This window comes from Oncorhynchus masou, chromosome 13, assembly GCF_036934945.1.
Source record: "Oncorhynchus masou masou isolate Uvic2021 chromosome 13, UVic_Omas_1.1, whole genome shotgun sequence".
In the NCBI taxonomy this organism is placed as follows: Eukaryota; Metazoa; Chordata; class Actinopteri; order Salmoniformes; family Salmonidae; genus Oncorhynchus; species Oncorhynchus masou.
This window is the reverse complement of record NC_088224.1, coordinates 65,960,079-65,973,180: the sequence shown is the minus strand read 5'-3', so window position 1 is coordinate 65,973,180 and position 13,102 is coordinate 65,960,079. Positions and strand designations below refer to the sequence as shown.

The following is a 13,102-nucleotide window of genomic DNA, read 5'->3' as shown; positions in this document are numbered from 1 at the left end:
ATGTATGAAAACTAAAATGAGCTTTTTGGTCTTAATGTTAGGGTTAGTAGTGTGGTTAAGGTTATGTTTAAAATCTTAGCAACCAGGAAATGGCAGTGCAATTTCTGCAAAGTACAACTTTATGTGTTTCCCTTAAAGGCTTACCTTAATAATAATGTTACCTTACCTAAGGGAATTGTTTAAGGGTATTGCATATAGTCCCTCAAACATTTCCCAAGATAAGGTAATCATTTAAGGGTTTAAGGTTAGAGTAGTGCAGAAGTTGTCATATGCTGAGGCAGTGAAGAAAGTAGAGGAAGATGGGTCAAGGGTGAGGGATTCTGAGAGGAGTGGTGTGAATAGTAGATCTGTAGCAGTACAGAGGGATAGGCCAACAAGTGATATGTGTTTCAGTAAGATTGGATTTTTAGCATTTATAGTAATGGTTATCAACTACTGCAGGGATGGACATAAGTTGCAGAAAATAGAGATTGTGGTGGCAGCTGCAGAGAAGTATTGGGTGTGAGAAGAGTTACAGGGGGTGTTTAAGTGGTGGTGTCCCATCCTTTCAGGGTGGCATGAGGTAGGACTAAATAGTGGAGGAGGGTGGTGTTATTTTTATTTTATTTGTTAGATTTTTTTGTGAGTGTCGTGTTAGATGGTAGGGTATTTGTTTATTTATTATTTCAAGCAAAGTATAAGGGAGTTGTACTCCAGTCTAGTAGGTGGCGGTAATGCAACATATTGGATGCCAACCGCCGTTAAACCTCATTGAAGAAGCACTCATCGAATATTCAAAAATGTCTTACAATAATGAGATGTACCCAAACTTAAGGAAAGCTTTGACTATGTACAGACTCGGTGAGCATAGCCTTGCTATTGTGAAGGCTGGGGTACGCAGACCAGGCTCTCAAGAGAAGACAGAGAAGACTATGTGCACACTGCCCACAAAATTAGGTGGAAACTGAGCTGCACTTCCTAACCTCCTGCAAAATGTATGACCATATTATAGACACATATTTCCCTCAGATTACACAGATCCACAAAGAATTTGAAAACATACCCGATTTTGATAAACTCACATATATCCTGGGTGAAATACCACAATGTGCCATCACAGCAGCAAGATTTGTGACCTGTTGCTGCAAGAAATGGGCAACTAGTGAAGAACAAACACCATTGTAAATACAACCCATTTTTATGTTTATTTATTTTCCCTTTTGAATTTTCACTATTTGCACATCGTTACAACACTATAAATACATATGACATTTGAAATGTCTTCATTCTTTTGGAACTTCTGTGAGTACAATGTTTACTGTTAATTTTCATTTTTTATTTAACTTCTGTTTATTATCTACTTCACTTGCTTTGGCAATGTTAACATGTTTCCCATGCCAATAAAACCCCTTAAATTTAAATGTATCCACCAATCCAAAGAAAGGATAGCCGGGAGCTGGACAGGCCGACATGCCGCTTTGTGGACAACGACTCCCATTGTTAGGGCGGAGAGACATGTATCTTCCCAGTATATCCATAATCTTTGATTCAATTGAAGGAAACTTGAATTAAAAGATGAGAAAATTAAATATGTTTCATGCAACTGGGCCCAGAGTTCTCGCTGAAACTGCCTCAGACACATGCGAAGCAGTATCACGCGAGAACTCGATGTAAACAAACAAATCTGTGTGGTTCGAAGTCGGGCTTTGTGTCATGGTGAGCACGTTCACGACAGGGTCATTATCTGTTGTTGTGACTCATGCAAATAACATGTAGCTGTTGATCAAATATAACAATCACCCGCAAAATAATTTGCGAGATTCCTCAAAATTATCATGGGACAAACAGGGTATTATTATTCACTCTGATTGGCCGAGGACCTACAACACCCGCCTCTGTCGTACACTGATTGGCTTGGTGAATGCAGCGAGGGTTCTACCATTGGTCTTTAACTCTTCCACGTCTTTCCTACTGTTTTATGGCAATTGTTTAGGAGATTCGTTGAACTAACAAGCTAGCTCGACAACACACTAGGTACGTATTGAATAACATATAAATTATTTGGTGAAACTTCGCGAATGCTGTTTAGTAAATAGGTGTAGCTACTGGTGTTTGATTAAATAACTTGTCTGGCGGTGCTTAACGTTAGCTGCTGTCACAGAAAGAATAGGACTGGAGACTATCGTTAGTTCTTGACATCTAAGTTAGCTAGCTATATTTATCAAACAATTTTGACTTTATAAAAAATATCAGCAGATATTTATCTTGTTAGCTAAATTAAGTCATCTTCAGTTTGTGATCTGAGGCTGACCAGCTAGTTGGAAGAACCAATTTGAGCTAGATAGAGTAGCTAGCTAGCCAGTTAGCTGTCAGTGTTACCAAATGTTGCAATCATTGTTAAGGCTAACAGTAGTTCGTGTATGTGTACCTAATCATATATTTGTTAGTTACTTTAACCCAAGTTTCTAGATCCATTTGTAGTTAAACTTTTTTTTTAACTGTAAGATGGCTCTAGTTAGTATGTTAGCTACTAGGGGAGAGTGGAGTAAATTGCGCCAAAGGGGTAAATTGAGCCATCCATCTAGGAAACCATACACTAAATGTATAATTTGACCAGATATTTAGGAAGAGGTCATAATTTCATGTAGTGTGAGGGAAGAAACCATATTTTCACCAAGTCAAATTCATTTATTGTTAGAGGTTTCATAATGCTTGTATCTTAACCAAAATATATAATTTTAAGATTGTTTCTATACATCATTTGGGGTCCAACACCTAGCATGAAAGTGCATCCTTGTAGTTGTGTGGGCTAATTTATTACAAATGTTTGCCTTGGGGTAAGTTCAACCAATGGCAAGTTGAACAAATTGAAATGTTTCTTCCAAGTTGTAATGCAAGGCTGGGATATAAGGTAAAAACGTAGTTTGGCCTGTGTTTAAAGTGTTTTAGAAATGTACAGTTTGCTAGGTTTTAAGCCTGTGTTAAAATATGCTTAAAAATAAGACAAAAAGCAATTTTGTTGAATTGTGTTCGGGAAATAAAAAATAGACATGGTTTTGAAAAGGTAGTCTTTAAATTTCATTCAGTACAGAAATGTGTAGGCGTCTTAACTTACCCTGTCCTGTAGCACAACTTACCCAATCCCCAAGTTAAGTTGTGCCAAGAGACCACTTTTTTTGGACAAGCTAAGTTTTCAAAACTAATGTTTACTTGAATTCTGATTATTTCCAGGGATACACAACATCGTGAAATATATGTAGCCTAGATATCTTTGTTAGAATACTATATATCCCTTGATGGAGTGATGCTTAATGTAAAAAATGGTTCAATTTACCCCACTCTCCCCTACTGGATAAATGTAGTACAAGTCTATTCACAGTCTGACAGCTGGCTAACCACGCTTCTGAATGAAAATAAATAAAGCAGTTAGCCACTATATTTAAAATCAAATCACATTTTTATTTGTCACATACACATGGTTAGCAGATGTTAATGCGAGTGTAGCGAAAAGCTACACATAACAGTAAATAGAAATACAAACACATTACCTGGAAGACAGTCATCTTTGAATGGCACAGTTTCAAATTAGACACAAGAAGGAGAGAGTTGTAGTCGCATAACAATGTTCCAGACTTGATGCATTGGTACTGCTTGCAGTAGCAGAACAATCTATGACTTGGGTGGCTGGAGTATTTGACAATTTTTTTTTTTGAGGGGGGGGGCTTCCTCTGATGGCGCATGGTTTAGTGGCCCTGGATGGCAGGGAGCTTGGCCCCACTGATTTACTGTACGCACTACCCTCTAGCACCGTGTGGTCAGATGCCAAGCAGTTTCCATACTAAGTGGTGATGCAGCCAGTCAGGATGCTCTCAATGGTGCATCTGAAGGCTCATGCCAAATCTTTTCAGCCTCCTGAGGGGGAAGCGGTGTTGTTGTGCCTTCTTCACAGCTGTGTTGGTTTGTGGACCATGATAGATCTTTAGTGATGTGTACACCGAGTAACTTGAAGCTCTTGACCCACACCACTACAGCCCCGTTGATGTGAATGTAGTCCGCGATCAGCTCCTTTGTCTTGCTGACGTTAAAGGGAAAGGTTGTTGTCCGGGCACCACACTGCCCTGTTTCTGACCTCCTCCCTATAGGCTGTCTCATCGTTGTCGGTGATCAGGCCTACCACCGTTGTGTCATCTGAAAAATTAATGATGGTGTTGTGCTTGGCCACGCGGTCGTGGGTGAATAGTGAGTACAGAAGGGGACTAAGCAGACTCCCATGAGGGGCCCCCGTGTTTAGGGTCAGCATGGCGGATGTGTTGTTGCCTACCCTCACCAACTGGGGGCTGCCAGTCAGCAAGTCCAGGATCCAGTTGCAGAGAGAGGTGTTCAGTCCCAGGGACATTAGCTTGGTGATGGGCTTGGAGGGGACTATAGTGTTGAACGCTGAGCTGTAGACAATTAACAGAATTCTCTTTTTTTTGCTTTAATAACTTTCAGATCATTTAATGTAGCAAAGGTATTCAAGCTCAAATTGATTTGTGATACAGCAAATGTATTGAAAATAAGAAGCAGACTTTCATCCTCGTTACAGAATGTAATGATTTGGTCCTAATCATGGTTATATTAGGCAGGTTTGTTGGGGCGGGGCGTGGTTTACTGTGTTGACTATCAGGTGTACCATTAGGCCTACATTTTGTAGTACAAAATGTTCTATTAGTACAACCGAAAGTGGTAGGAATCTGTTCAAGATCTTTCGTGACCATTCTACATCCTATATGAAAGTCTACTAGTCTTGACCTTTATGGAGACAGAGACATAAATTAAACCTAGCTATTACCGGATTGTAATCGTCATGTTCTTTCCTCTGTAGAATAAAGACTTGAAGACAGAATGGCATCAGAATCTCCGCGCAGACCAAGCCGCTGTGCTGGAGGGGTTGTAGTGCGAGCACAAGCTGCCACGTAAGGACACACACACACAATATACACACAGAATAATAGGCTTTCAGCTATTGCACCCGAGGTGTCTGGTCTACCTACTTACACAAGTTTCCCCCTGCTAAGACATGACATTGCCTAACAGCTAGTCCCATGATGGATGTTATTGACCATCCGTTTCAGACATATGCTTCAGTGCTATGGATCAATATGATCTGCTTCAGTATATTTCCTTGGCTACATTTTGAGGTGGGGAGTGCATAACAGAAAGTGTTAACTACAAACAAATTTAGCTGAATTAAGTGCAAAGACAATACTTATACCTATGCATACACTACAAATATTCTACTCATAGGTATACACATTCAACAAGGTAATGCTCTTGTGTTATTACAGTGAGCAGTCGTATATGGAGAGTGTTGTGACCTTCCTCCAAGATGTGGTCCCTCAGGTAAGACTGTTTCCATTGATTGTCATCTTTTCTACAGTAACAGAAATGTGTATTACATGTTACCCTTATTAAGATTGACTTACTCAGGCTGTCAATGGTGTTTTTATACGGCGGAGAGAGTTGAAGTATAGGATTAACTGAATCACAATTTATCTTATTAAAGTTTTAATAGATAATTATATGACATTTACAGAGTGCAGAAATTTAATCTGATAAATTGTTGTCCTCATCTCCTATTTGTCTTTTGTCCAAATTCAAGGCATACACTGGCGCACCCCCAACTGATGAAAAAGAAAAAATAGTTTGGGTCAGATTTGAGAAAGCTGACATCAATGGTAAGTCCAAGAACAGTTTCAAAGCTTCCCCCCCCTTGACTGTGTTGTGTTCAACCTTGGAGGGCATACACATTTTGATAACAAGTGGTAACTTGCTTCTTATTATCTGGTATTTTAAATCCACAGATTAGATCAAACCATATATAAACAGGTTCTTGAATATTATGAGTTTACTGAAATATGCTGATAAGTGGCCACTTGTTAGAATTCCTGGGTAGAAAACTGTTTAAATGTGACACATGAATAGTTCCTTTGGCAGGCGTTGTTTACAAACCATTTGATGGTTCATTTCTTGTAAGGACTGTGAGTGACAGGTCTGATGTATCTCAATGGCACAAGTCTGTGTGTGTGTGTGCGCCAGATCTCTCGCTCAATCTGACAACAGCTGTGTTGATTAGACACAGCTTTTTGTCTGTGTTTATAAAAATTTCGACCACTTTAATGTTATTTACGCAAACCTTTTGAAGAGGACTTCTGGATTTCTGTTTGGTGTTCAATTTAGAGCTTCACTGTTCCAGCCCTGCTTCTTTGCATGCTCAATGTAAAGCAAATTGTTCCATACGGAAGCAATGGCTCATATACATTAAAAACGTCTGGAGTTGACACGCATTCAAAGTAGCTAGAGTTAAACATTTATTCAAAAGAATGAGCTGGAACACTTAAACCCCAACCATTCTTCTAGAAAATGAAACAGTTTAGTAAAAGGTTTTTGAAATCGACAAAGACAAGGATTAATAATTTTAGGCAGCAGCGGCAGCAGCAGCAGCAGCAGCAGCAGCAGCAGCAGCAACAAACAAAGCAGTCAAATGTATCGTATAGACTGATTATACACTGAGTGTACAAAACATTAAGAACAATTGCTCTTTCCAAGACACAGACTGACCAGGTGAATCCAGGTGAAAGCTCTGATCCCTTATTGATGTCACTTGTCACATTCACTTCAATCAGTGTAGATGAAGGGGAGGAGGCAGGTTAAAGAAGGGTTTTTATTGAGACATGGATTGTGTATGTGTTCCATTCAGAGGTGGAATGGGCAAGACAAGATTTAAGTGCCTTTGAATGGGGTATGGCAGAAGTGCTCTACTGCTGGGTTTTTTCACGCTCAAAAGTTTCCCGTGTGTATCAAGAATGGTCCACCACCCAAAGGACATCCAGCCAACTTGACACAACTTTGGGAAGCATTGGAGTTAACATGGGAAGGTGTTCAATATCAGGAAGATGTTACTGACCCCCCCCCCCCCATCTTCACTGGTTTTGCCATAATATGGTAAATATGTCAGGCAGTTCTAGTTTGATTGTTAATTCATCATATGAATTGAAATCAAAATAAGTTTGAATAAGTCTACAGAGTTGCCTGAATATGTCTAACTTCCCTGTATGTCCATCAGATACGTCCCGCTCCCCAGAGTTGCCTGAATATGTCTAACTTCCCTGTATGTCCATCAGATACGTCCCGTTCCCCAGAGTTCCTGGAGATGTCTAACTTCCCTGTATGTCCATCAGATACGTCCCGCTCCCCAGAGTTCCTGAATATGTCTAACTTCCCTGTATGTCCATCAGATACGTCCCGCTCCCCAGAGTTCCTGGAGATGTCTAACTTCCCTGTATGTCCATCAGATACGTCCCGCTCCCCAGAGTTCCTGGAGATGTCTAACTTCCCTGTATGTCCATCAGATACGTCCCGCTCCCCAGAGTTCCTGGAGATGTCTAACTTCCCTGTATGTCCATCAGATACGTCCCGCTCCCCAGAGTTCCTGGAGATGCACAGTGGCAGCAGTGACCCTCCCCTCTGCCTCATGATTGGTTATGCAGACGGGATGCAGATCTGGAGCATATCCGTGAGTGTTTTTGTTGTTACTGTGCTGTTGTTGGTGTTGAAGCTTGCTGTTTGGGTTTTTAGGCTGGGTTTCTGAATAAGCACTTTGTGACATCTGCTGATGTAAAAACTGATGTTAACAGTTATTTTCTTTATGAGTGGCGCTGCTCTCTAAGACACTGCATCTCAGTGCTTGAGGCGTCACTTCAGACACCCTGGTTCGAATCCAGGCTGTATCACAACCAGGCCGTGATTGGGAGTCCAATAGCGCGACACACAATTGGCCCAGCGTTGTCCGGTTTTGGCCGGTGTTGGCCGTCATTGTAAATAAGAATTTGTTCTTTAACTGACTTGCCTCGTTAAATAAAGGTTAAAAAACCCAGACATTATTGTTTCTCATTTGCAGTACCCCTTGTCCCCCACTAGATGTCAGGATAGACCAGGGTGTTAACAGTTATTTTCTTTATAAAATGCTCCAGTCAATTACAAGTCTTGACAACTTCTGCACCAACAGTTTCTCTAGGATCTGTGTTGTGGTTGTTAACATATGAAATACAGATCTTTGTGTTTTTGGTGTTGAAATATTTCATTTTAAATATAGAGCTGTTTACATTTGATGAGCAGTTTGGGTGGGTCACACAAGACACTACTCTATCCAGGTCCCATAATTACAGGAAACATAGCAACTATTGTGCACTCCGGCTGGGAATTGCAAGGGACCTCACGATACGATATTATTACAATACTTAGGTGCCGATACGATATGTTGCGATTCTATATGTGTTCGATACTGTGATTTTATTGCAATTCGATGTTCCAAACAAATTGAGCACCATATGTCTGCTGCAGAGGGACAAGAGGGAGACATCAAATTTTTTATTAGTCATGAAAATAAAAGTGCTGAAAGAAATTGTTCCCTGGTAAAAAGAAGATGGAGAACAAACTTTGAAAGAAAATATTGGCGTTTTGGTACAGCCGACTAAGACAAATAATATTGTGATATCATCAAAAACAATATCCCGATGTGGAACTGTGTCGATTTTCTTTGACCCATCACTATTGTGCACCCACATTGAGTAGACTTGAACAATAGAGAGACATGCGCAGGCCTCCACAATGTGAGGAGAATCATGGAGGTGAGAGAAGGGCCACTGATTTCCTTCTCTCCTCGTCTGTCACTGAGGTTTAGACTTAGCCAACAAGATGGAGGACTTTTGATATTCTTTTAAGGTGGTTTGTGTTGTGACTGGTATCATCCCAGGGTCAAATATTTAAGGAGGAATATGGATTGAAATAAAGTAAGAAACCACTCATGGAAAAACCTAAGAGTGGAAATAGCATTAATGTTTTTCCTGCACTTTTTTTTGTTAAACCCAGATTTGTATTCTTTTGATTTTAATTTCAAAACCCCACAAGGAGGAAATGTAAAGGCTATTTGAAAGAGCTGTTCTTTTGACTCATTTTTAACCACAGTAAAGTCATTTCCAGGATTATCTGAAAATAATAACTGAGATATTCTCTAGTAAAATCATTAGACAAATCTGTCAGCTCTACAACTTAACAAATAACCTGCAATTCTGCATAGGCCTCTATTTAGGACTATCAGGTTCCACATGCAAGCTGTCACAGAAACATGCTAACTTAACATACATCCTGTGAGATCTAAACAGCCTAAGTCCTTAATCATTCCTTTCTAAACATCCACAGGCCACCAAGAAAATGACACACTTCCCTCTCCACACACTGACACTGGAGGCTGACTGACACACACACATTGGTGGGATGTGGCTGTGAACAACGTCTCTGTTGTTAGCGCACCTCTTCTCTCTTAAAGAAGAGAGGAACTATATGCAGCTAGCTACAGATGTGCTACACTATCCAGCCTACATAATACCATCCAGAATAAATGAGGAGAGGAGAAGGGCCATAGCCAGCCTACATAATACTATCCAGAATAAATGAGGAGAGAAGTGCCATAGCCAGCCTACATAATACCATCCAGATTAAATGAGGAGAAGGGCCATAGCCAGCCTACATAATACCATCCAGATTAAATGAGGAGAGGAGAAGGGCCATAGCCAGCCTACATAATACCATCCAGATTAAATGAGGAGAGGAGAAGGGCCATAGCCAGCCTACATAATACCATCCTGATTAAATGAGGTGAGGAGAAGGGCCATAGCCAGCCTACATAATACCATCCAGATTAAATGAGGAGAGGAGAAGGGCCATAGCCAGCCTACATAATACCATCCAGATTAAATGAGGAGAGGAGAAGGGCCATAGCCAGCTAGCTACAGATGTGCTACACTATCCAGCCTACATAATACCATCCAGAATAAATGAGGGGAGGAGAAGGGCCATAGCCAGCCTACATAATACTATCCAGAATAAATGAGGAGAAGGGCCATAGCCAGCCTACATAATACCATCCAGAATAAATGAGGAGAGGAGAGGAGCCATAGCCAGCCTACATAATACCATCCAGATTAAATGAGGAGAGGAGAAGGGCCATAGCCAGCCTACATAATACCATCCAGAATAAATGAGGAGAGGAGAGGAGCCATAGCCAGCCTACATAATACCATCCAGAATAAATGAGGAGAGGAGAGTAGCCATAGCCAGCCTACATAATACCATCCAGAATAAATGAGGAGAGGAGAGGAGCCATAGCCAGCCTACATAATACCATCCAGAATAAATGAGGAGAGGAGAGGAGCCATAGCCAGCCTACATAATACCATCCAGAATAAATGAGGAGAGGAGAGGAGCCATAGCCAGCCTACATAATACCATCCAGAATAAATGAGGAGAGGAGAGGAGCCATAGCCAGCCTACATAATACCATCCAGAATAAATGAGGAGAGGAGAAGGGCCATAGCCAGCCTACATAATACCATCCAGAATAAATGAGGAGAGGAGAAGGGCCATAGCCAGCCTACATAATACCATCCAGAATAAATGAGGAGAGGAGCCATAGCCAGCTAGCTACAGATGTGCTGCTGCACTACATATAGAGTATTCTAGTACCATCTCGAGTTGGGTATCGTATAGTTCCATTTCAATACCAGTCAACCAAGGAGTAGAATTGGAATTGGCCCCAAACTGGGCGATACACTCGATACTGTTGCGGTGTTGCTCCTCTTTATATCACACTCTTACTCCTCTTGTAGTTTTTCTGTGGTTTTGGCATGTTTCCGGGATGTGTTTTTTCACTGGGTTCATATTAAGTTATGATAGCACCTCGGTCTCGACCCTGAGTAGCTGTGAAGTTTTTTTGACAGTCGCTAAGCCTACACCCTCTGTAATGGCACTGACTGCATGGAGAGGCACACACACACGCACACTCCTCATCAGACGCCCGACAGAGTGTGTATGTGCATATCAACCGTCCGTGTGTGTGTGCATTACTGTCCCCTCAGACAGCGAGGGATCTTTGACTGGATTGGTGTCGCCTGCCCTGTCCCAGACAGATGAGGCCTGTACTACCGTGGGCAAGTTGTTGGCCTGAAGAGGTGTTGGGGGAAATGACCATCTTTGAAGAGAGGTGTCTGTGTGGGCTGTTATTATTAAAGTACAGTCCCAGATGGGGACAATATCAGCCTGTCTTCATGTCAAATCAAATGTATTTGTCACATACACATGGTTACACGAACAGGGGCACATGTGCTTCCAAGAGGGAGAGAAGTTATCACCGCTGGCCCACCGCCTGCTTGGAAGCTCAACAGTGAAAACAGCCCCCCCTTGTGGCCTTTAGTACCAAGTGTTATGTCTCTCTCATGGTGGAAGGTAAAATTGAAATCAGCTGTTGTTTTAGGATCCCCAAAAGCACTTCATTTTGTTGAAAATTATTCATAGATCATATTCATCCACCATCAATATGCCCTTGCCGTGTGTCCTGTCTGAATGCATGTCTGTCTGTCTACAACTGAGGGGTAATACAGAGATTAAAACACGGTGTACAACACTAGTTTCCACAAAAAACATCCCACCCAGAATTGAATTGAATTAATATTATGATATATATTTTTTAAAAGACACACACACACACAGAAAGAAGCAATTGGGCATATTGCTGCTGTGTAGACAGGCGGCTAATGTAATGGCAGAAAGCAGAAACGGATGTTGTTGATGCCTGGCTGGCTGTCTTGTCACACAGAGCCATGTAAAGCAAGGATGAGCTGTGGGGTAATGCACAATGCCCACCGTATTGTCATTATCCTAACCCCCCGCCCACCCACCACACACAATCCAGCAAATTCCATTATTCTCCAACTCCATTTGCCGTAGGAATCCCACCCATCCTCCATCCTCCCACCATAGTCCCACTTATTCCCTCTCTCTGTGCTCATTTAACCTGCTAGTGGTTTATGATGCTCTAGTTTAATGCCACTGGACCAAGCTGCACTTTTAATAAAAACAATGGCCTGATCCACCACTTTGAAAAGAGGCTACTAATTGCGCAAAAGAGCATTCATCCTCGGATGTGCTTATCTACTTAAGACACGTGGATTATGGTGACAGTAATGTGATAATGCACGTTTCGCTGTAATTTAACACAAAAAAACATCACAAAAGTGGAGCTTAGAGCTTAAAACAATGCACCGTTACAGGCGTCAGAGCCACCACGGACCACGCACGGGTTCTGACCTGACTATCCAAGCCTCTCTCTGGGGCCTAATGCAGGGGATGACCTAGCATCTCTGGAGCCTCGAACAGGGGCACAGCTACCACTTTAATTCCATGAACAGTTCTCATTGCATCTGATACAACAGTAAAGACAGGCAGCAACCTACAATAACCTCTGATCTATTGGTGACCTCCAGCTATAGACACTGCAGCTTCTCAGAATGACAGGGGATATAGGCCTACACAGTACACGCTGGGTGTACAACAGGTGTGGCGGCCATGTTCAACATGTCAATGTGGGAACACTATTTCCTGAACACTATCCAGCTTCTAACCTGTTATTCTTTACTTCAGATACTGTATGTAGGCTATGTTTGATTTCAGTTCTGTTCAAAGCATTTTAAAAGTATTTTTGGCATCAGTCATAGCGCTTTTGAAACCAATTAGCTGAGCTGTCTGGTTATCAGACTGCTGGTCTTGCCAGCTAGGCGACACCGCAGCCCGCTCTGTCGCGTTGGCTCAGTCACAGAAAGAAGGAGTAGGCTGCTCGTTTGCATCGGAATGCTTTGGGGACCTTTGTTGGTAGCTTTCACTACGGTTTGGTTGGCACTTCAACCACCAGCCCCTCCTCCACTCCCTTTAGTGCTCCCCTTCCTCTCCCTCTAGGGCCCCCTTCCTCCTTGACAAGCCCCTTTCCACGCAGTTGGAATAGATTTTTTTATTTTTTTTCCCAGTGTGAACAAATCTCTCTTTGTTCCAGCTAGGGGCCCCCACATTGTCTTTTGACTTTGCCCTGCTGCCGACTTCTTAGCCCTTTAGCCTCCATCCAAACCGGAGCTTTAAGTTTGGTTGTGTAGCGTTGATAATTCTCATCATTACGCTGAGGCTTAATCAGAAGTATGGCCGTATTGATTATCGGAGCAGCCTCCGAACTAGTGGTCACCTCACCGAACGCATGGAG

General features: G+C 41.9%; 1 protein-coding gene across 1 annotated transcript in view; it reads left to right on the top strand.

Moving 5' to 3' along the window:
- The first annotated feature begins 1,924 nt into the window (after positions 1-1,924).
- The window catches only part of LOC135552849 (BCAS3 microtubule associated cell migration factor-like), a 350,870-nt gene continuing 339,692 nt past the window's right edge, over positions 1,925-13,102 (top strand). The window contains 5 exon segments of the mRNA XM_064984756.1: positions 1,925-2,013; positions 4,844-4,934; positions 5,307-5,361; positions 5,621-5,696; positions 7,428-7,534. Of these exon segments, the coding sequence (XP_064840828.1) occupies positions 4,864-4,934; positions 5,307-5,361; positions 5,621-5,696; positions 7,428-7,534 (309 nt within the window). The 5' untranslated portion in view covers positions 1,925-2,013; positions 4,844-4,863.